This window comes from Sciurus vulgaris, assembly GCF_902686455.1.
Source record: "Sciurus vulgaris genome assembly, chromosome: X".
Lineage (NCBI taxonomy): Eukaryota > Metazoa > Chordata > Mammalia > Rodentia > Sciuridae > Sciurus > Sciurus vulgaris.
In genome coordinates this window covers 91557803-91582962 of record NC_136471.1, presented here as the reverse complement: position 1 = coordinate 91582962, position 25160 = coordinate 91557803, and the positions used below count along the sequence as shown (strand labels likewise).

Genomic DNA, 25160 nt, shown 5'->3' with positions numbered 1-25160 from the left:
GCTGGGTAAGGGGCTCCAGCCTACCTGGGCACTGCTGTTACGGGACAGAGCCTTGTAGATCTCATCAATGTTAGTAGCCACAGATTCAAAACAAGCATTGAAACGGTCAAAGCGCTCCTTCTTAATCTGTTCAAAAGCCTGTTTGGCCTTCTTTGCTCGCTTTCGGGCTGCCTCAAATTCTGCCGGAAGGAAGGACAGACGACTCCTCAGTACCCTGGTTCTGCCAGGGTTGAGGACCACACCCTGGCAAGAATGACCTGAAAATGACTATCCACAGAAGGAACATTTCACAAAGGGAGAGGAATGCCTGAAGAAAGTCTCATAATGATCTGTATCCCATGGGTGGGCTGCTGGACAGTCTAAAGGAAGAAACATGGACTCCTTCCTGGGCTCTACTGTTAACCATCTATTGTGACCTTTAATCTCTAAAAAGAAAGTGAGATAATCTCACCAGTTTAGGGTATCTGGAAGTTTTAAGTAAGAAAAGCATGCAAAAACAGGAACTGTTGTGATGTAACAGTAGGACCTTAGAATACCTTCAGTCTTCTGCCCTTATTTGAGGCCCCAGAAGAAATTCAAACCTTACCATCTGAGGTCTCCTGGAACTTGTCTCGTACACTTTCCAGCTTTTCCATGGCCTTCATGTTGGGGGCAGCAATCCGCTGAAGCACACTCTGCTGCTCATTCAGCTTTTGCTGCAGTGTGTTCATTTCTTGCTTGATCTCCTCCTCAGCCTGGGCATCCTGTAACCCCAGCAATGTAAGCCCAGCAATATTAAGGAGGCCCTGGTCCTAACACTGAGGCCCTTTCAGAAATGATAAACTCAATGGGGCTTGGGCAACTACTCCTCTATAGAAGGCAAGTTCTTCTCCAACTTGGCTCCTTCCACCTGATCCTGCCCATGGTAACTGTTCCCACCATCCCTGGAAATTACAGGCTAAAGCTGTTTTTTCATCTCTAGTCCTCCCAGGCCCTGCCAACCTCTTTGTCTCTGGAAAAGCAGCTGGTGGTGCCCCTCCCTGGCTCTCAGCCCAGGCCATGAGCCAGCACCATTCCAGGGTGACCTACAGGCCCCCACAAAGGCTGCTATAGACTCCTTCAGCTCCACAACAACTAAAGCAACTCACATTTTCTGCTTAGATCACTACATCTGAGCAAATTCTACTCATTTGATTTTAGGTCTTGTAGTTATTGTAATACATGTCTGGGCTTGTGCCTTTCTGGCACTTTTAATTAATAACTATTTACTGAATGCTTACCAGGGGCTATCATGTTCTATGAGCCTTAATCTTGAGTTCACAGAGCTCAGGGGCTAACAGTGGACACATAAATAAACAATCAGAATACTAAGGGATGAATGCGAAACAATGATAAGGAGACGATGCTGAATCAGCACAAAATAAGGGTCCCTAACTCAGACTTTGGGGCCAGACTAAGCTAAGGCATACAGGATGAATGGGTGAGGATGAGAGCAAAGGCAAAAGCTGGGGTGGGGCCATTCCTGATGCACAATATATTGAATTAAAAGTAATTCAAGAGTAATTAACTTTAATAAATTTCAAAAGGAAACAAAAAGTCAATATGGCAGTAGTAGCAATTATGTATGTGCATGCTTGAGTGTGTTCATGAATTCATATAAGTATGCTGAGGAAAAGCACAGGAAAAGAAGCTGGATAGACAAGTGAAAGCCAGATTATGAAAGGCCTTATAAGGTTTAGTCTTTATCCTAAGGGAGGCCATGAATGATTTAAAGAACATATTTACATTTTAGAAAGCCCTTCTGAAGATCTCTTTACACTGCTGTGAAGTGGTCTCCAGGATAAGTTTTTAAGTGAAATATGAAAGGTGCATAATAGTGTACTATCTTTTATCTAAGAGAACAGGAAGGTATATGAATATATTTGCATGCAAATATATTTGTATTTTAAGCATATAAGCACAACAAAAGGATAATCCAAAACAACTAAAAAGTGACTTATTGAGAAAGAGGTAAAGGGACAGGAATACAAGCTAGAGTTCACTCCATGTATACCTTGCTTTATTTTTTGTGGTCCTAGGGATTGAACCTAGGGGTGCTCTACCACTGAGCTACATCCCTATTATTTATTTACACACACACACATGCACACACACACACACACACGTTCACATATAGAAAGTCTCACTAACTCACCCAAAGCTGGCCTTGAACTTGTGATCCTCCTGCCTCAGTTTCCTAAGTCACTGGATTACAAGAGAGCATCACTGTGCTCAGCCCATGTACCTTGTTTTATACTTTTGGTTTTAGAACCACATGAAGATATCATATAATTATAAAATAGGATCAAATCAAAATGTGAAAATCACTGAGTAAAATACTGTTGGGCAACAAGATATTCATAAGATGCCAAAGCATCACTCGAAAGATTACTCATTAATGATGAAGGTTCAAGTATATATTTAGCACTAAAGGACCTGGCAACTGACACTAATATGGGCAAACCATGATACAATACATCTCTTGATAAGATACAATATCAAGTATACTGCATCACAAATGTAATGCTCTTGCAAGAAAAAAAATTTAGCCCCAATCCACCAGACTAGACAAAGTTCCAATTTATAGATGATACCAGGGTTGAAATAACACATCAAAGAGGAAAGGAAACCAACATATCCACAAGGTGGGACATTTTCTGAGACAACTCACAGACTCTGAAAGACCAATGCCATGATTAAAAGGTGAAGGGACTGCTTCATATTAAAAGTAAATAAAGAGATATAACAACCAAAAGCCATTCATAATTTTTGATTGGATCCTAACTTTTTAGAAAGGAAAGAAATTACAAAAAGATAATTTTGGACCACCCAAGAGAATTCAAATACAAGCTTAATAGTAAATATGAAATAATTATTCATTTTTTAGGTACAATATGGAATTGTGGTTATGTAGGAGAATCCCTTATTTCCTGTACAACGAAAGTATTTAGGGTTGAAATATCATAACATTTGTACTTCATTCAAAAGGCTTAGGGGCAAAAAGGTATATAGTGGGGTGAGAGGGAGGCAAAGAAGAGCAATGAGAGAAAGCAAATGTGGTAAAATATTCACTGATGAATCTAAAGTGAAAGGTGTTTGGGAATTCACTGTTCTATTCTTTCAACTTTTCTGTAAGTTTGAAGCATTTCACAATTGAAGAAGGGAAAAAATAAACTAAAATCCTAAAAAAAGCAATTCTTAAAAATAGAAAACAAAACAAAGAAACCTAACTATACATTAAGCTGGTTAAACACTCAAGAGAATTAGTTTGAATTACATTAAAATATAGCAACAAGACTATACATGCTCAATGAGCTTAATGACAAAAAGAACCTCAATAAAATCTTTCAACTATTTAAAACTATATTCAATAATCAAATTGTTACTAAAATCTTATTGTGATCCTTAAACTATTATATAGAGTAGGATACAGTAAATATGTTATTATGTTAGTGTTGCTAGGAACCAAGATTTCCAGTAAGAATAATTAGAGACTCAAACATAAAATCAATGATGTTAAACTGTGAAAATTATAATTTCAATTGGAAGTATCAAATGAACTCATGGTGCATTTTCCCTTCAAAATAAAAAATGCATTTAGTGGCCCAATCTACTGAAAAGTTCTAGAGGCACTAACCAACCCAGCAGTCATGAGCATTCTAGTGTCCAGATGGTAGTTGCTAAATAATAACATTTCCCACTAAAAAAAGCCAGAGCTTCTTGAAGAAATGGCTCATTCCAGGTCTAGGCTGAGAAATGTAGAGATGTGCATGGACATATCAGGAAGCAAGGAAGATGACAAAGCTACAAGGGTTGCATCAAAATGATTCAGAAACCAACTTGAATGCATTCCCACTGGCCAAAGATTAGACAACCTGAGCACCAAAGATAACCACAACAAACTGAAACATACTAAATGTGTTTAAATTCATAATGACACAAAAACAATTCAGTGGACAAATATTAAGAATACCAAGGAACTAATTCACTATTTTATAAACAGATAAATAAAGGGAAAGAATTGAACTCACTGTCTTGCTTTAAACTACTTCAGGGTTACCAAATGATGAGAAGTATGTCTCTATGTACTGTAGTGAATAACAAAGAAATGATAAGATTAAGACTACCTTTCAGCAACCCCCAAATTAATTAAAGGAGCTAAGCAATCATTTTCATGGCTGCAAACCACACAAAAAGACCTACAACCAGACATTATGTATTTCCTGATGGAAGTTAACATCACCACCTGTGAGGGAGTCGCAACCACAACAAACAAGCCAACCCCCAAATTTAAGTCTAAACAAGCCTCTATATCTGTGCTGTCCAACAAGGTTACCACTAGCCACATGGAACTGAAGTACTAATTTTATGGATTTTTAGTTCATTTAAATTGAAAACCAGATAATTCAGTTACTGGAAAATTTTTAAGTATATTTGGAACAACTTGGGTATATGGGTCTCCTTTTTCAACTGTAAATTTTAGGAAATCTAAATACAGATCAAGTATTTCTGAGGCTATTTTAGCATCTGAACTGAGATGTGCTGTAAGTGTAAAATATATACTGGATTTCGAAGACAGTACAAAAAAAGATTGTCAAATATCTCATCAATAATTTTTAAAGCTGGCTGTACTGGTTGGTATATTTCTACAGTCCCCACTATTCAGGAGGCTGAGGCAAGATCACTTGAGACCAGGAGTTAAAGGCCAGCCTGGGCAACATAGCTAGATCTTTCCTCAAAATATAATGATGATACTTTTTATATTGATCACATACTGAAATGATACTTTTGGATATGCTAGTATTAATAATATAGTATTAAAATTAATTTTATTTTTTTCTTATAACTTTCTAAAATATAGCTACTAGAAAATTTAAAAATCACACATGAAGTCACATGTTCTTTCTATTAAACAGCACTGATTTATGGAACTGAATGCATTCCTACTGTCCAGAGATGAGATAACATGAGCTCTACCCACTTACAGAAACTATAGGGAACAGCAGAACTATTTTTGTTTTGCTTTGGGAAGACAGTTACTGGATGTAATCAGCAAACTAAAGTGTGTGGAAAATTCTTCAGGAGAAATGAGTCAAATTTTTCATTAACAAAAAATACTACAAAGAAAAATAAAAATGGATAAAAGGGGCCCCATAAACCAAACAGACTTAAGAGATATATCAAATAATTTTATCAATCATTCTTATCTATCTATCCATGAAACATCTTATTTGACTCCCAATTCAAGCAAGCAAACTATGAGAATGTGAATGTGTATGCAATACTCAGGTACATGTAACACCTATCATCATATTAAGGAATTATTATTTTTTTGTGGTGCTAGGAATTAAACATAGGGCTTCTAGCATGTTAGGCAAATGCTGTATCACTGAGCTATATCTGTAACCAGGAATTATTATTTATGACAATGATAGTGATTCTAAGTATTTTGAAGGATGTTTTTCTGTTTTGAAGGTAAAATCTGCAACATTAACAAATGAAATGATATAATGTTTATGATTTACTACAGAGTATGTTGAGGTGCAAATGAAACAAGTTTGGCAACGAGCTGATGGTGGCTGAAACTGGTGATAGCTACATGAGGAAGCATTTTATTTTTTTTACTTTTGCATGTGAATTTTTCTATAATGAAAATCTAAAAATAAAAAAGATCAATTTGAAATGGCTCCCACTGGCCAAGAATGGGAAAATATGAGCATCAAGAAGAAAAATGACTTCAATGGACCCAAACATATAAAATATATCCTAAATAGTTAAGTTTATAATGAACACAAATTAAAAACCTCATTGGTCACCTTTGAAAATTATAAGGGTAACCAATTCATCATTCCAAAAGTTGGGAAACAAAAGGATTAAATATTTATTTATCCTGTCTTTCCTGTACCAACTGTTCAGTAGTCCCATTATCCAGAATGGATATATTTCAAGACCCTTAGTGGATGCCTAGAACCACAGAAAGTAATGAATGCTATAGTCTATGTTTTTTTTCTTATATTCAATATCTCTGACAAAGTTTAATTAAGCACAGTATGAGATTAACAATAAAAAACAATTATAGCAATATACTATAACAAATATGGGAATGTGGTTTCACTCTCAAAATATTTATTGAACTGTACTATGATACAATGCCTATGTGATAAGATTAAGTGGAGCTAAATGATGTGGGCATGGAGGCATTATAACACAGCATTAGGCTACTACATTAAAGTTACTTGATACCACCACAGTTGATCTGATAACCAAGATGGCTAAGTGATTAATATGGGGGGGGTATAGCATATAGTGTGGATATGGTGGACAAAGGAATGATTCATGTCCCCAGGGTTGTAGCAGGAAGGCGAGATTTCATCATGCTGTTCAGAATGGTATACAACTCATAACTTTTTATTTGTGGGATTTTCTATTTTAATAATTTTGGACTGCAGTTGATCAAGAGTAACTCAAACTTTATAAGGTGAAGCCAGGAAGGTGGGGGCATATTTCAAGGGAACTAGTTGATACTACCAGGCACAGTGGTGCATGCCTGTAATCCCAGCTTCTCAGGAGGCTGAGGCAAGAGGATTGTAAGTTCAAGACCAGCCTCCAGCCTGGGCAACTTAGTAAGAGTAAGACTGTCAAAATAAAAACTAAAAAGGGCTAGAGATTTGGCTCAGTAGTGGAGCACCACTCGGTTCAGTACCTAGTACCTAAATAAACAAATAAATAAATACCATGAATAAATGGAAGAGGAATGAAAAGAACTGGATTATCCTTTTGCAACACTTAACAGATCTAGGCAATGACTGTCAACACCTGCTAAAACCAATTTGTTAAAAGGTAAAAAATGGACCACCCAAACCAAATGATTATGGTTTTCTTTTTAAAAAATTTGTATTATGTAAATTATCGAATATATACAAAGCCTCAGAGAACAATATAATGAAACCCATGTACCTACTACTTAGTTCCAACTATCAACTCATGACCAATACTCTGCCACCTATACCGCCCAACTTCAAAATAATTATATCAAAGCAAATCTCAGACATTCATTTCAACCTCAAATACTTCAGTATACATCTCTAAAACAGGGTTTATAAACCACAGGTCTATTAATATTTTAGGTTGGAATATTTGCTGTGGGGCTATTCTGTGTACTGTAAGGTTTCAGTAGCATCCTTGGCATCTGCCCACTAGATGCTATAGTAATACCTGCTCAAGCCATGACAAGTGGATGTGAAAAGAGTGTCTCCTACATTATCAAACGTCCCCTGGGGGACAAAATACCCACCCAACTACTAAGAATCACTGTTGTAAAAAATAAGGATTTAAAAAAAAAATGAAACCACAAGACCATTATAGTAACCTAAAAAAATTGACAGCACTTCTCTAACATCAAAAACATCTGGTCAGTGTCCAAATCGCCCTGTTCTATAAATTGTTATAGGTTTTCCAAAGCTGATTCCAAACACAGTGCAATTACCTAATATGGCTCTTAAGTTACCTTACCTTCTAAGTTCCCCTTCCCTCTCTTCTTTACAATGAATTCAAGTAAGGTGCATACATTTCAATAGGTTGATTAGTCTTAGTCTGTAACAGCTCCCTCCCTCTTTTTCTCCCATTTATGAATGAAATCAGATCTTTTCCCCCTTGTTTCTCATATGCAATCCCAGCTACTCAGAAGGCTGAAACTGGAAGATCGCTTGAGCCCAAATTTGAGGTCAGACTCAGCAACACTGCAAGACCCTGTCCCCAAAATAAATATGTAAAAATAAACAAATTTCCCCCATAGTTTAGATTTGGCCAATGTGTCCCTGTGCTTTATTTCACAGGTTCATCTGGCATCAGTGTTTCTTACACAATCAGCCCTCTGCAATCTTAGCTTCAAACAACCATGGATCAAAAATACTTTTTAAGCAGGTCGTGGTGGTGGACACTGTTATCCCAGTAACTTGGGACACTAAGTAAGGAGGATCACAGATTCATGGCCAGTAATTTTAGTGAGACTCTGTCTCAAAATGAAAAAAATAAATAAAAAAGTCTGGGGATATAGCTTAGTGGTGAAGTGCCCCTGGGTTCAATTCCCAGTACCAAAAAAAGAAAAAAAAAAATTTAAATGTGCCTATACTGAACACATACAGAATTTTTGTAATTATTCTCTAACAGTAGTGTACCAACTACTTAACATTGTATTAGATATTATAAGTAATCTACAGATTATTTAAAGTATAAGGACATAAGTTATATGCAAATATGACAGCATTTTTTGTAGGGACTGGTGCATCTACAGTCTTTGGTATCCTGGTGGAAGGGGTAGATTTCCTGGAATCAGACTGAGAGAAAAAGAGAGAGAGAGAGTGTGTGTGTGCGAGCTGGCACGCAGGTGAGCACACAAGACAAATGAATGCACCATGACAACAAATATCCATAATGTGATACAAAAGGAAGGTCACAAGTACACAGCTCCACCTATGATACATTCTTTCCCCCTCCCAAAAAAAGAACTTTTTTTTTCAGTACTAGGGATTTAACTCAGGGTCTTGTGCATGTTAGGCAAGTGCTCTACCACCGAGTTACATCCCCAGCCCTGCACCCCTCAAAAGAGAGAACCTAAATTCAATCAAAATCTAAATTTACCTACCAGTTGATAGGAAACAGGGATTAAAGAACATGTTAAATAACATCATGGGGACATTATCAGCCAAATTCAGAATGTGGAAAATTCTATAGGATCAATGACAGTTTCTTTCATAAATAAATAGAAAAAACAACAAGGGATAGAAAAATGTTATAGGCTAGTAGCAACCAATTTTAACATATGGACCTCAATTTGATCCGGATTTGAACATAAACTGAGAAAAAAGTGGGAGGGACTTTTCATGGAAATATAAATACTTACTGAATATTAGATTATTACAGAGTAATTCCAGTTTTTTAGACATGCTGCTGTGGTTAAGAGTCCTCATATTCTAGACACATTTGCTGAAGTAATTATGGATAAAATAATGTCTAGAATTTGCTTTAAAATAGTCCAATGGTGGTGGTGGGGGTATAAAAAATGAGACTGACCATATGTTGCTAACTGTTGAAGCTGGGTGATGGGTGCCTGGCATTCATTATATCATTCTCCTTACTTCTATATATGTTTGGAAATTTGCATGATTTTTTTAAAATCAAGTCCCTCTGGATAATGATGTGATATGGATTGGAAAGCATAAACTATTTAGGAGGTTCCTAAGAGTATGTGAGATGAGGGGCTGGGGTTATGGCTCAGTGGTGGAGCACTTGCTTAGCATGTGTGAGGCATTGGGTTCAATTCTCAGCACCACATATAAATAAATGAATAAAATAAAGGTCTATCAATATCTTAAAAAGTACTTAAAAAGTTACATTGTTAAAAAAATGAGTATGTGAGATGAAAGTTGCATTCCCTAGAGAGATGTTGCAAACAGAAAAAAGAATTCAATATATTTAGGAGGCAGAATCAATGGGACTTGATATGTAAAACAAGAGAGGGAGGAGTCAAGCATGAGGCTCGGATTTCTGGAAGACCATGTGGTTGGCACCAAGATAAGGGACAGATCTGGGAGGAAGGCTAGAGTTTGAGGTAAATAGCACAGAGACAGCAGCTGAAGCATGGGAAATGAAAGGGACACCCAGGATGATAGAATGCTATTATGAGGAGGACACCTGGGACATTAACAATGTGGAACACCTGAGGCTAGTCTGTTACTATACACAAGCCTTTTGTCTGTGTATTTGAGCTCTGATGTGTACATACATGAAAACTGGTAACTAGCAGCAAACATGGACAAAAGCAATTGGGGGTTAAGGGTAGGAGATGTACCTGTGTCTATTTGTACATATGAGGAAGAGACCTTGGCTCACAGCTCAATCCTCCTCTTAGCAGCTCTCTCCTTTCTGAGCCACGGTCTCAATAGGCTCCAAGATGGGCTGACCCATTCTCTCTAGACAGCAAGGAAGATGCTCCCCACACCCATGGTTGATCCTCACCTTCAGATCCTCACACAGGTCACCGTAGTCAATCTCAATGAGGGCTTCTCTTGCATAGATACTGGAAGTTCTCTGAGAACCACTCACTGACTCCTCCCCTTGGGAGCTACCCTGTGATGGTGAGAGAGAGAGAGAGTCAAATGGAGCAGACTGGCCAGGAGGGTGCCCTTCTAGTGGAAGGTTAGGGGCGGGTTCCTTTGCAGTTTTCAATATCTTTGAGGAAGCACCTCTCAGGAATAAACTGGGGCAGAACCAACAGAGACTTTGCAGGCAAAAAGACATGAATTTTCAAAACAGGGATCTACCTCTTACTAACTGTGATCCTCAGCAAGTCATGATCCTAGATGCTGAGCTTCTTCATCTGTAATGTGGACTTTTTTGGGGGACAAAGCCTGCCTCACAGGACCGCAATTAGGATTAGATGTAATTATGTCACATGCTACCATGATGCCCAGAACATTTCTAGTGTTCAAAATATTTTACTGAATTGAACTGAGATGCTACTTGGGAAGAGGAAGGAAGAAAGACACATGGGACAGAGGTACATTACCAGGTAAAAGATGTATATGAAATTTCTACCTCCTCTTGGTTAATATTTTCCACCTACTAGCTACCAATTTTCACTTCCAATGGATAAAATGCCTTGGCTCCCCTACTGTCTTAATGTCACTCCCTTTCCTGTAACTAAGCTTCCTCATCTCTGCATTGCTGATGCCCCTTAGCCAACCCTTTCCTGGCCAAAATTCCTTACTGCAGCTAAGCTTCAGGTCCCCCAGTTTCCCATCTTCCTTTGCTCTTGGCTAATGTCCCTCATTTCCCATACCTACCAAATTCATCACTGCTGGAGCTAAACTAACTTGTGTCCCCAAGATTAATGAATTACTTCATCCTTTCCTGGCTCAACTTTATCACACACTGGCCTGCAGCTCTACTCCCAATTTGCCTTTCCTCTCACACCAAGGCCATTTTTTTGGTACGTATTAGAAATTGAACCCAGAGGCACTTTACCATGGAGCCACATCCGCAGTCCTTTTATTTTTTTGAGACAGGGCCTCGCTAATTTGCTAAGTCTGGCCTTGAATTTGCAGTCCTGCCTCAACTCCCGAGTTGCTCGAATTATAGGCATATGCCACCTCACCCAGCAAGATCATTATTTTTTTAACCTTTCCTGCCCTCTTCTCTCACATGTATATCCCTTTTTATGTTCCTCCCACCCTCTGCCCACTCTCCTTCCCTCTGTCACCTGCATTCTTGGTCACTTTTACCCCCATCCATGGTTAATTTTGTTCATAGCCCATTACCACCTACCATAATACTTACCTCTTCCTGACTAATATCATCCATGGTGCCCTTTGACAGAGGCAACTTGATGTCCTGCATCTTGCAGGCCTGTAACAAGTTGTGGCGATCACTGCGCTTCTGTTCAAGCTTGGTTTCAATGGCTGTCACCTCCTTCTGTAAGTGGGTCATTTCCCTAAAAAGTCCAGGGAGGTAAGTGAGACCCAAATCTGGCAGGCTTCCTCTTCTACCTACTCCTCCCTCCCTATACCTGAGCCCACTCACTTGTTGGCACCCCCCAGTTTCTTCCGAATCTCTTCCATCTCATGATTCTTGTCATTCACTTCTGACTTCTTGGCCAGGTGCTGATTCTTCAGGTCTTGTAGTTGGGCCATGGTCTCATCTATGATCTTCATGTGTCTTTGTTCCTCCTGGTTCCAACAGGGAACAGGATAAGACATGAAGGTTTTCTCATATCACTGTAGGATCTTCTCTTGCCCCACCCTTCCCAACAGGCAGTTTGTTGGAGCCACTCATCAGTGAGCTTTGCTTTCACGCCCCCATAACCTCTTAGCCTTCTTTATCTTATTTGGTTGCCCTTCCCCAAAACCCCAGTTACATAAGTTACAATAGACAAGTTCAAAGTATAGAAAAAGAATAAAGGAGAAGGGAAGTATTCCCTTAATCCCACTAGCCAGAAATAACCAATTAACATTTTAGTATAGTTCCTCTCAGCATTATTTATAAATAGCTTTACATAGTTGAGACTAGGTGGTAACTAAACAAGTCTGCATTCTGACAATGCTATATTTGAGCTTTTTTTTAATAAATCAAAAATTTGTCAAGTATAGTATAACATGTTTTGTAAAAACCCACAGAAACAATACTATGTATTTCTAAGAGTATGCATATATGAATGGACATGTATTCAGGTAAATCCTAAAACATCTCAAAGAATACAACTATCCTGGGCTTACCTCTGCAAAGAACAAGGGGACTAGGATTGAGAGTGGTCAGTCACAGGAGAATTGTAACTTTACTTGTAAAGTTCTGATTTTGTATTGGAAGAATTTTTTTTCATTTTGATTTTAAGAAGTCATATAGGGCTGGGGATATAGCTCAGTTGATAGAGTGCTTGCCTCACAAGCACAAGGCCTTGGGTTCAATCCCCAGTACCGCAAAAAAAAAAAAAAAAAAAAAAAAAAAAAAAAAAAAAAAAAGTCATATGAAGAGGACCTATTTGCAACTTACTCTCAAATGGTTCATAAAAAATAAGCATATAAAAAAAAAAAAAGAAAAAAAAATAAGCATATACAGAGGGAGTATAAAGCAAATGTGGTAACATGTTCATGACTGATGAATCTTGGTGGCTGGCAGATGGAAGTTCTTTGACAGTTGGCCTTTCTTGTCCTCAGTTCTGCATCCAACCAACCACAGATCAAAAATACTTGAGCTGGGCGTGGTGGCACACGCTTGTAATCCCAGCAGCTAGGGAGATCACAAGTTCAAGGCCAGCCTCAGCGAAAGTGAGGCACTAAGCAACTCAGTGAGACCCTGTCTCTAAATAAAATACAAAATAGTGGGGATGAGGTTCTGTGGTCGAGTGCCCCTGAATTCAATCCCCAGTACCAAAAAAAAGAAAAGTTCTGAAAAAAATAATAGTGTCTATGCTGAATGTATACATTTTTCTTGTTATTATTCCCTAAATATTAAAGTATAACAACTACTTGCACAGTCTTACATTATATTACATATTATAAATATAAAGATAATTTAAAGCATACAGGAGGATATATACATGAATTATGTATAAATAACACCATTTTATACAAATGACTTGAGCATCCTCAAATCTGGGTGTATATGAGGGAGGGTCTTAGAACCAGTCCCCCATGAATATTGAGGGATCACTGTACTACTCCTGCAACTCTCTGCTAAGCAGAAAATTATTTCAAAACAGTAAGTCTAAAAGTCACATAAATACGTTATTCTGGATCATCGAGATATAAATCTAGTCCTGCCCTAGGATTTTACTGTCCTATCTGAAATTGCTTTTAAGATTCCAATGACACCAAGAGGACTACCTTAATCACAAGGGGTTAATGAAGAAAATACACAAGAATGATGAAACAGATATAAAACATAAAAGTCAAATGATATGTTCAAACCAAGAGAAAACCAAACCATATCAGGAGGGAATGCTGTAAGGAACAAAAGTTTTATGGTAATTTAAAGAGGAAAGATGTAGGAAAATAAAAGCCATCACAGAATACACTGTTGACATAGGCATGCTAAACTCCAAAGAACTAAGATACAATAGCCACTAGAAAAAAAAAAAAATCACACTGTAAAGTGATGGAGTTTCAGCAAAACATCATCATCTGTTGCACCAAATGAATACAGTTAATCTAAATTTGGGGTTGGCAATCTTTGAGGCTATACCTCTAAAGGTACTTTCAATTCACTCTTAATTCTTAATTCAATTTACTATTAATTCTTCCTTCTTGCCATCTCTGTAGGCTCCCAGGAATCCTTGTGACTAGTCCAGCATGTCTTAAGACCAAACCCAGCAGCCGACAATGAGATGTTGTACCTCTTACAGTCAATACAAACAAGTGACTGTAGGTAACATAAATACAGAATAGCTCAGGATGCTGGACCTCAAAGGTAAGGCCATGTGTGATTCCCAGAATTAGGTGAAAGGGACTACTAAGGGAAATGCCATGAAAGCTTATGTTGACAGAGTAGATCTAATGAGTAAATATGAAATATGAAAAAAACTGGATTTAGTTGCCAGATATAAATTCTGTGGATGATAAGTGGATGATGACACATAATGGGGGATGGGAGGGGTTAGTGTTAGGGTTAGAGTTAGGGTTAGGGAGGGAGGCAAGAATGGAGGAAGGAAGGACTGTATAGAGGGAAAAGAGGGGTGGGAGGGGTGGGAGGGGTGGGAGGGGTGGGGGTAAGGGAAAAATTAACAGAATGAATCAAACAACATTACCCTATGTAAATTTATGGTTACACAAATGGTATGCCTTTACTCCATGTACAAACAGAGAAACATGTATCCCATTTGTTTACAATAAAAAAAGAGAAAAAAAATAAATTCTGTGGATGTGAAATAATGAAAAAAACCCAGTTAGTTCAGTTCCTCAAGGCTATTCAAGATATGGCTCCAGCAGATTAGGGGCTGAAAAAAATTATTGACCTTCCCTGAGTATTTTTTATCTGAGCTCAATTAAAAATATATTTGTTAAAGGACTTAAAATCAGCATACTACAGTGACACAACCATCAATGTTTATAGCAGCCCAATTCACAATAGCTAAACTATGGAACCAACCTAGGTGCCCTTCAACAGATGAATGGATAAAGAAATTGGTATATATATGCAATGGAATATTACTCAGTCTTAAAGAATGAAATTTTAGGGCTGGGGAGTGGGGAGATAGCTCAGCTGGTAGAGTGCTTGCCTCGCAAGCACAAGGCCCTGAGTTCGATCCCTAGTACAGCAAAAAAAAAAAAAAAAAAAAAAGAAAGAATGAAATTTTGGCATTTGCTGGTAAATGGATGTAACTGGAGAATATCATGCTAAGTGAAATAAGCCAGTCCCAAAAAACTAAAGATGAATGTTTTCTCTGATATGCAGATGCTAATTCCCAATGGGGGGGAATAGAAGTACTTTGGACTAGACAGGGGAGTGAAGGGAGGGGAAGGGGAATGGGGGTAGGAATGACAGAATGAATTGGACATTATTACCCTACGTCCATATACAATTACATGACCTTAACATCATGTACAACCAGACAAATGAGAAGTTATACTTCATTTATGTATGATGTGTCAAAATGCATTCTACTGTCATGTATAACTAATCAGAACAAAGAAAACTATATATAATATATATATATATACATACACACACATATACATACATATATATGTCACTTTTAAAAAAATCTGAATTTTATTCATTTTGGTAGTATTTATTTTGTGAGTTTTTCTTGGCTTTTAAGTATTCTAAGTATATATTTCAGTAACATCAAGGATTTAAGCCAATGTCTTAGGGGAGAGTTTGGCTTTAAAAGGGTTCTCTGTATTACTGAAATGTGAAGACCAATAAAGTATATAAATACGTATATTGATGTACCATGATGTGCCAAATTCCCACTTTCCAAGGGGCATATGGGTAGTTACCAATTTGGAACTATAAATTACACTTGTAATAAACATCAATCTTTTTGCACAAAGCTTTGCCAGTGATCTCTTTAGGTATTAGAGGGTTATTCCAAAGCCTCCTGATGGATGATGCCATACTGTGTAAGAATGCGGTTCTTCTGCACCATAACTGGTACTGAGTATTGTTCTTTTTTGTTTTTAAATCTTGAGTAACAGAATAAAAACAAACTATACCCAATTATTTCTACTTTATTTGATTTCTAGTAAGGATAAATTATTTGTATGTGTTCATGAGCTATTAGAATTTCTTGAATTGTTTATGCTACTTACCCACTTTTCCCCTACTTATGTCTTGTGTTTTTCTTATTAATCTAGGTGAGAGATTCATAAACTATGGACATTACCCTTCTGTCTGATATATTTACTCCAATTTTTCCTTTTTAATTTTCTCCTTCCTTACCTTCTTGAGTTTTTCTATCTCATTTTCATCCTTTTTCACTGTCTGTTCCCACATGTGTACTTTATCCTGGTCCTCCTTCAGCTGGTTCTTTTCAAAATCCAACTGGATGCCCAAGCGAGTCTTCTGATTTTCAAACTCCAAACTGAGGAGAGAAAGATGAACTAGGCCTAGGGCTCAGGGCCTCCAAATTACTGCCAGATTTCAGTCACCACCACTTCATCCACTGACATGCACATAAAACTGTTCTTAAAAGTTAAAAAACTAAATTCCCCTGTGGACATGGCACAAGGCAGGGAAAACGGCCAAAACCCATTTATCACCCTTCAAATGCTGGAGACTCCAGCACCTTTCCATTTTCCCATAAGAGGGCATAAAAAGGTCCATCTGAACCCACCAGCTATGGTTAATTCTTATTTATTAAGCTTCTATGTACTTTACACATTATCTCTAATCCTCTAATCAATAGCTTCACAAGTAGGCATTATTATCCTAATTTTACAAACAGAGAAAACAGGCTAAAAGACAAAAGACCTTGCCCAAGGCCACACAGCTAGTAAATGGCACACGAAATTAGAACCCAAGTCTAACACCAAAACCTGGGTTCATTCCCATGCATCATCATCACAATATAATGTAGTGGGTTTAGAGTATTGGTGTCCCAACACTGCCACTTAGTAGTAGTGTGATCTCAGGCAAGTTAGTTATATTATATTCTCCATTCCTCAGATTCTTCATCTGTGGAAATAACAACAGTACTTACCTCAGAATTACTGAGAGATTTTTCTCAATGAGTTAATATTAATAAAGTCCTTAGAATTATGCCTGGCACACAGTAACTATTCTATTGAATTTTACTTATGCCGGGCACGGTGGTGCATACCTGTAATCCCAGTGGCTCGGGAGGCTGAGGTAGGAGTATTGCGAGTTCAAAGCCAGCCTCAGCAACTTAGCGAGGCACTAAGCAACTCAGCGAGACCCTGTCTCTAAATAAAATATAAAAAAGGGCTGGGGATGTAGTTCAGTGGTTAAGCACCCCTGAGTTCAATTCCCGGTACAAAAAAAATATATATATAGATATAGATATATTTAGTTAGCATCACTTCCAGGTATACTAAATGTATTCAGCTCATTTTTGCCCAAGGGTTTTGATTCTTTTCAGCATCCCAACCACTGCCCAAGATTTTAGAACCTCTTAAGGGGCCGAGCTTGGGTAGTACAAGACCATGGAGAAAATACTAGATCCTTACTATTGTCCTATCCCCCATCTTTTCAGAAACTCAGAGTATAATAACCAGTATATAGACACTAGCAGGTCAGGCAGGGTTAACAACTTTCAGCTGCCCCTCCAACCCCCAATATAGTGTGACAGATGCTGCCAGATGTCATGCTAGCAGCTTAAACCTATTACTCACTATAAGCCAAATGGAATGTAATTAACTCTATAATTTTGAGCCACGCAATTTTAAGTCTAATCTCCTAAGTATGACTCATAAAGTCCTCTGTGATCTGGCCCCTGCTGACCTCTCCACCACCCCCGCCTTCCTCCTGACCCTGTTTTTATGCTCTAGACATTCAAAACTACTTAGTATCCAGAACAAGGCATGCTCTCTCACACCTCCAAGCATGCTGTTCTCACTACTAGCAACTCTGTTCTTCTGCCACTACCTGGTTGGCTAAATCCTACTCACTCTTCAGGTCTTCAGTTCATCAGTCCTTGTTCTGTAAAACCTTTCCTGGTGGTTCAGAGCAGGTTCTTAGTTTCTGTTATACTGTGCTGTACTTTTTGCACTTCAGTTGCAGAATTGAGTTAATCAAACCCCACAGCTCATAATACTTATCACTGTCTATGCAAGACTCTTCTCTTGTCTCCTTGTTTTAATCCCCAATTTCCACTCCGATTACTTTACCTATTATTAATACATACCACAAAGTGATATGTACACAAACACACACACACACACACACACACACACACACACACACACACACAAAACCCTTAAAAATGCATCTTTATAAAATGTTGTTTCCGGCTGGGCATATAGCTCAGTTGTTAGAGTGCTTGTCTAGCATGCACAAGGTCCTGGGTTCAATCCCCAGTACCACCAAAAAAAATGAAAATAAAAATAAAATAAAATGCTGTTTCCAAATTTGCACAAATGCTTGGTGTTATAATTTTCATTCTTATTTTTTCAGTCAACACTATTTATAATTTATCCATGTTACTGTCTAGAAATCTTGCTTTAAACTGCTTTACAGTATTGCAGTTTGTATAGTCATTTAACTGTAAGTTAAATAAAGTCACATTTAACTTATACTTTAACCTAGTGATAGCCAATCAATTGTTATCAATGTCCTATTAACACAGATTATGCCAAGATGAACAACCTTGAATGGGCCTCTTTGTGATACTGTGGTAAGACTCTCTGGCTTGCGTGTGTGTGTGTATGTGATCTCCATACTAAGGAGGACATATTTAGACTAATTTTCACCAAATATTGCTACATTATTTTCTTTTCTGTAGTACTAGGGATTAAACCTAGGGCTTTGCACATGCTAAGCAAGTGCTCTACCACTGAACTACATCCTCAGATCTTGCTAATTGCTCTTAACTTGTATCCCTTGGTTAAGAGACTGAACATTAATTCCTGTTAGCCATCCGAGTTTCTCTCCATAAAATGCCAACTCTATCTTCTGCCCATTTTCTACTTTTTTTATTTGTATTTTTCCTTTTACTGACTTGGAGCACCTTGAAAATGTCCTCTATATTTTGTATCACCTAAATTACACTATCAATCACACTGTTCTGTTATCATTGATCTGTCTGTTTCCCCAAGTACTCCATAAGCTCCCTGAAAAAAAGATCCTCCAATTCAATTCTATATCTTTTCAGCCTGGCCTGTGGTAGGAGTGCAATGAATATTCACTGTATCAGTGAAGGGCTAGATAAACTGTTGACTAAGACCCAGGATCCAGAGGGTGACCTCCTTTAACAGTGACTATGTCATATTCACCTGTCTTACCCTCATCTCTCCTAGGCTCCTTTAATACCTAGCACAGGACAAATTGATATAAGATTATTGAATGAATTAATAAACTAAAGTGACAAAGAAAAAAGCTTACTTTATTCTGGCTATTCTTTTAACCTAGAACCCCACCACCCAATAAGAATAATGAGAAAAAAAATCCTAATGTTTATTACTCTTACCAGGTGCTAAGTATTATGCTAAATACTTCATGAGCATTATTTCATCTGATCTTCCCAATAATGCCACAAGATAGGTCTCATTATTATCCCATGTTATAGAAACTGTAGCTTATAGAAGTCAAGTCACTGACCAAGATAATGAGCTGCAGAGTTCATTCAATCCAGGTAAACCAAGTTTAAAACTGGCACTCTTAATCACGATTCTGTCATACTGCCTCCCTGATTTCCCTGTTCTTTGAGGCTTACCTACAATAAACTATTTAGGATCTAAGAGCTGGTCCGTGTCTTATGATGGCATTTGACTTTCAAGGATGTCAGGTTGGAAGCTAAAGAGCATCCCAGTGTTTTCTACCAATACCTCTACCTACCGCTTCTTGGCAATTTCATTCTGTCGCTTCACCTTCTCTTCCTCAAACTCCCGGATGTTGCGCACACCAATCTCCCGACAAAACTCTTCAAACACCTCATCTTCTACCTGAAGGGAGAAGCCAGAGAGTGCAGAGGTTCTCTTGGTCAGAGTCTGCTTCAAATCCCAGTCCTGCCCTGATACACATGCTGGCATGGCTTACCCCCTACCAACCTGGTTCATCTTCTCTTTCAAGTCTTTCATTTCCCTCTCTCGGCTCTGGATAATCCTCTTGATATCATTAATGCGAGGCCCGAAGTTGGCCAGCTCACTCTCCAGCTTGGACTTTTCCTATAGGCAAAGGGTTAAAAGAAAAGAGACCAGATTCCTTGGAGGACAAGTGCTACCCTGTTTGCACTGGACTCATGATTAGGAAGGACAAGCTCTCCACACAAGAGAAAACCTGACTTTGCATCACCGCCCTAGCTGAGTCTCCATTATCTCTTGCTGGAGCCATCACATGGCTTCCTTCCTGGCCTCCAGTTTAACCAGTTTCAATCCACAGGACTGGGCAACACAGTAAACATCTTTAACTACAGGTACATAGTCCCTTATCTATAGATACCCTGGAACTATATATGTCCTAGAATTCAGAACTTTTTTTAGATAAAGGTACAATTTTTTATTCACACACATACACACGTAATTTTGCATATAAACACACTATACATTATGTTACACCTCCAGGGTAAGCTGGGGGAGCACCCAATAATTGAAAAACACATTAAAATACCTAGAACTATGCCCACCACCCACAGGGATTGAAATTCCTATGGCTCACTTTCAATTCACTTTTAGAAGTTCAAAAATTTGTTGAATGAATATGCTAATAATAGCATCTAACATGAACTGAGCACCTACTCGTCTAAGTACTTTACAGGTATTAACTTGTTCCATCTTTGCAAGGATCCTATAAAGTAGATATTAATTCCCATTTTATAGATAAAGATTAAAAAACTGACACTATGTAACTTGCTGAATGTTATACACATAGCTGAGCCAAGACCTGAACCCCTGACTGTCTGATGCTGTGCTCTGCTTGGTTTTCAGGACTAAAGGCCAGGCCCCACCTGGAGATTTAGTGCCAGATGCCGTGTTTTGGTCTGTTCTAGGTCACTCTGTGAGTACTTGAGTCGCATCTGCAATCCATGGGCCTGAGACTGCACCTGACGCAGCTCTGCCTCTTTCCGCTTTGCCTTCATTTGCTCCTGAAGAAGACAAGGAAGGGGTAGGTAGTAAGAAGGCAAATCAACATGGGCCAGAACCCCCTAGGGACCAGGGCTGTCCGTGGCTTACTTTCAGCTCCTCTGTCAACCGCTCCTTCTTCTCTTTTAATTTGTCTACTGCTTTCTCATCCCAGCGCCGTGCCTTGGCTTTCAGGTCACTGGCTCCACCAGAGATGACTCCTGACTTCTGGAACAGGGTCCCATCCAGTGCCACTGTCTATACACAGTATAGAGAAGAGAGAAGGAGAAGCTAAACAGGAATCTCCATTACTAAGAGTGTTCAGGGGATTCAAGATGGGAGACTAGAGGGAGGCTACGTTCCTTGTTGCTCTGTAACTCAGGTTTCAAGCAGAGGATATCTGTTTCTTGGTGAGGCAGTTTTTGCTGCTTATCGATCTCCTGCGGTTTACCCCATTTGTCTACTGCGATCACCTTCAGTCTGCCAGCATATTGACACCTTTTTGAATGCAGATTGCTGTCAGGCGCCTATCATCCACCATTTGCCTGCCTCTTGCCTGTCCATCGCCTGCCTTTCACCTATGCATCACCCACCGCCCGAGGTTCACCTCCCGATCGTCCGACACCAGTAAGCAGACTGACCACAGACCGCCAGTGGAGCGCCAGCTGCCTGCTGTTGCCTGGAAGTTCACAGTACCTGCAGGTTTGGTTACACACGGCTGCTGCCATTTTGAGACAAAAGCCAGGCCCCATAGGACCCCTGGCAGGACTGACGGAGCCCCGTCTCTAGGATCCCTTAGCCCGACCCATCACTCCCTGCCTCTGGGGCCCTCACATCGACTGACTGCTCCCCGCCACCAGGACCCCTGATTGATTGCATCCCGCCTCCAGGATCTGGCAACCAGACTGACCACACCCCACCTCCAGGACCCCTGCCCAACTAACTGCACCCCACCTCCATGACCTCCATGACCTCCAGCCAACCACACCCATACCCCAAGCTGCAGCTCCCCATTTGCCAACACATTTTGAAGCCAGAGTGGCTATCTTGGATAATCCTGGACAGCGTAGCTCCAGTCTTTAGGTGGGGCAAATCCCATCCTGAGATGCCTGCTGGAGACTTGAAGCTCATTGTCAGGTACCTCTCATACATAGGTTACTGAAGACTGGGAGGTTTGATTACTGTATGACTGTTATAGTGTAGATATTTTTCTCCTTATTGAAAAATTTTAAGTTTTTATTTCTTTACTTTTCTTGCTCTCTTTTCCTTTTGTTTACCTGTTCCCTCAGAGTCTCTTTCTCCCTTTTCGCATGCTAACAACCAACTTCTTTTGATTACACTCTCACTCTTTCTATTATCTAAAACTTCTATATATTCTTTTCTTATTCCATTAACAGCTACATCCTACACCCCTCTGCATCCTCTTTGTCCTCCATTAGAAACTATAGACCTTATTGCAAATCTATTTGTTATACTGAAGATAATAATTGAACTCATTCTGTTTATTATGACAATATTGTTAAAAGTGTTCAGCTCCAACCTGGTAAGGGAATCCATACCTTGTGGCGCTGATGGCCTCCAAAGGCAATGCGGCGGGCATCTTCCACATTGTCACAGACAAGGGCATTGCCACAAGCATACTGCAGGGCTTTTTTGATGTGAGGTGGCTCATAGCGAATCACATCAATCACTAGCTTGGCCCCTTTCAGCTCCCGGAGTTTTTCATCCGTAGGTTTCACCTGTGGAAAGAAGCTCAGTAAGTGGCAGAACATGGAAGCCCAAGAGGAAGGACCCTCCAACACTGCTCTGACCCCATTCTCACAAGCCTCACCTCCAGGTAGTCAAGAGGCAAAAACGTCTCAGGCTCCCCACGCTGCTCCTTGATATATTGAATACAATCCCGGCCTGTCTTCTCTGAGTCTACAATAATGGCATCCATGTTCTTGCCCAAAACCTTGGTCACAGCAATCTGGTACTTCTTTTGTGTGGGCTGACAGAGGTCAATGAGGCGACCATACTAAGGAAAGAAGGAAGAAAAAAAAATTGAAGCATTAGTCTTTAGAGAGCTGGTTTAGAAAATCTCAAATTATCAACTTAGAAAGGGCAGGCTACAATCTCTATCAGAAACAACATAACTATACTTCCTACTGGTCAAACTAGCCAGCTAGTTCTATACCTGTGTAATCCTACCTCATGTGAATAGGAATGGAACGAGGGGGGTACTTGCTAGACTAGTGCTGCCTGCAATTTAGAGCTGCACAGTAACCAATCCTAATGTTCCTCCCGAAAGTGGAAACATTTGGGTTAAGAGGCAAGCAAAGGAATGACTACATGGATTATATAATGTAGGAAAACCAACATTACATTAATACCTTAAGAGAGGCTCAGAGCAAGAGATGACATTATCTTTCAGCTCAACTATACCAAATGCCTGAAAGGGTGAAGGTACAGGTTCTCCAACACTATTCCTGCTTTTAGAAGTTGATGAGAGTGAATGGAAGCCTATAAACCTGAGCTGCCTCACCCAGAAGACATTTACATATGATATGATGATGGACTAGATTAATTATTAATGAATAACTAAAGAATATTCTAGTAATGTGCCAGTTTCTTTTGACTCATGATTGTTCTGCTATAAGGGATTTGTACTCAAAGACCAGGGTGGACTGTGATACTGTGAAATAAACATTTAGAGTTGGGTGCAGCACTGCATGCCTGTAATCCCAGGGAGAACTAAGGCAGAAGGATTACAAGTTCGAGGCCAACCTCAGCAACTTAGCAAGGTTCTAAGCAACTCAGTGAGACCCTATCTCAAAATAAAAAAATAAAACAAAGGTTGGGGATGTACCTAAGTACCCCTAGGTTCAATCTCTGGTACCAAAATAAACAAATAAATAGGACTGGGGACTGGGGATGAAGCTCAGTGGTAGAGTACCTCTGGCTTCAATGCCCACTACTAAAAAAAGAAAAAAGAGAAAAAAAGAAATACACGTTTAGTCCTGGTCTCCAGTTCCTGACACACACAGCTCCAAACACCAGAGTGATAACAAGGTGTTAACTTGTCACTGGTCACTCCTAGGTAGGTTCAATATGGGAGTTAGTCATTAGAAAGACCAAGGCAAGATTAGAAGGTTAAGACCAATAGCCCTACCTACCATAACCTCTGGTGAGGGGAAGATAGGCTGCAGGTTAAGTTGATCAGCAATGGCCAATGATTTAATCAATCCTACCTATGTAAAGAGGTCTCCATAAAAACCTCAAAAATTCTGTGTTCAGACACTTCTAGATACCTGAAGAAGAGGTGGTCCTTGGAGAGTGGTGTGCATACTGAGGGAATAGAAACTCCACAACCTGGGCTGAGATGTAGCTCAGCGGCAAAGCGTTTGCCTCGCATTTGCAAAGCCCTGGGTTCAATTCCCAGTTCCAAAAACAGGAGAAGAAAAAAAAAAAAAGAAACTCTACAACCCTCCTCCCGTACTTCACCCTATGCATCACTTCTATCTGTATCCTTTGTAACATCCTTTATAAAAAATGGGTACAGCTAAGTGTCTCCCTTACCTCTATGAGCTGCCCTAGCAAATGAGTCAAATTCAAGAAGGGGGTCATGGGAACCCTATTTATAAGAGGTCAGTCAAAACCACAGGTCACAACCTACCACTTACAATTGACATCTGAAGTGAGAGGCAGTCTTGTCAGACTGAACCCTTAACATGTGGGATCTGACACTAAGTAGATAGTGTCAGAACTGAACTGAATTACTGAACACCAAGCTGGTGTCTGGAGAACTGCTTGGTGTGTGGGGAGGAAAAAAACCCAAAAATCTGGTATCAAAAGTGAAGTGCTGTATTAACTGTGTGAGAGTAAGTAAAGCACCATGGTATTTTCCCATCTCACAAAGGAACAGAATCCCCATCCTATGGAAAAAAGCCTATTATGGCTCCAAAGCAACAATGACTCGAGGGAGTCATGTCTGAATCCAAAATCACCTTTCAAAACATCACTTTTACCATTTCACAGACCACTGCAACCCAGGCACTAAGTCAAATATGTTATATACATTATATCAAACTTTCATAAGTACCTAGCAAAATAAATCTCTTTTAATAGGTGACCCTACATCACCCCCAACCAAAACCAAGTACGGTTTCCTAAGAACCATCAGATAAAGAATAAGATTTTCAAGGCCAGGAACTGACTCTAATTCATACTTATCTCCCCAGCAGTACCCAGAGGAATGATCAGGAAATATTTGTAGAACTAAACTAAGTTGAACTCAGGGACAGGATAATTCAGAGGGCTAATACTCAGGGAATAGAGGAACTCAGAATTTGGTGAAAGACGCCAAGAGATCTGATATAGTCCAGGGTGTCCCTAAAAGCTAATGGCCTCTCATGAAAATAGAAGGGAGAA

The 25160-nt window shown here is 39.3% G+C and overlaps 1 protein-coding gene across 5 annotated transcripts in view; it reads right to left on the bottom strand.

Moving 5' to 3' along the window:
* Window positions 1–25160, bottom strand: part of SMC1A (structural maintenance of chromosomes 1A) — a 50557-nt gene that overhangs the window by 14932 nt on the left and 10465 nt on the right. For all 5 annotated transcript variants that reach the window (XM_079123760.1, XM_079123764.1, XM_079123761.1 and 2 more), the window contains exons 10-21: window positions 22582–22767; window positions 22310–22489; window positions 20862–21008; window positions 20636–20773; window positions 19740–19856; window positions 19528–19634; window positions 15955–16096; window positions 11599–11744; window positions 11356–11509; window positions 10036–10146; window positions 587–743; window positions 25–179 (exon numbers count right to left, since the gene is read on the bottom strand). In XM_079123760.1, coding sequence (XP_078979886.1) covers window positions 25–179; window positions 587–743; window positions 10036–10146; window positions 11356–11509; window positions 11599–11744; window positions 15955–16096; window positions 19528–19634; window positions 19740–19856; window positions 20636–20773; window positions 20862–21008; window positions 22310–22489; window positions 22582–22767 — 1740 coding nt within the window. The remainder of the gene's footprint in view (window positions 1–24; window positions 180–586; window positions 744–10035; window positions 10147–11355; window positions 11510–11598; window positions 11745–15954; window positions 16097–19527; window positions 19635–19739; window positions 19857–20635; window positions 20774–20861; window positions 21009–22309; window positions 22490–22581; window positions 22768–25160) is intronic.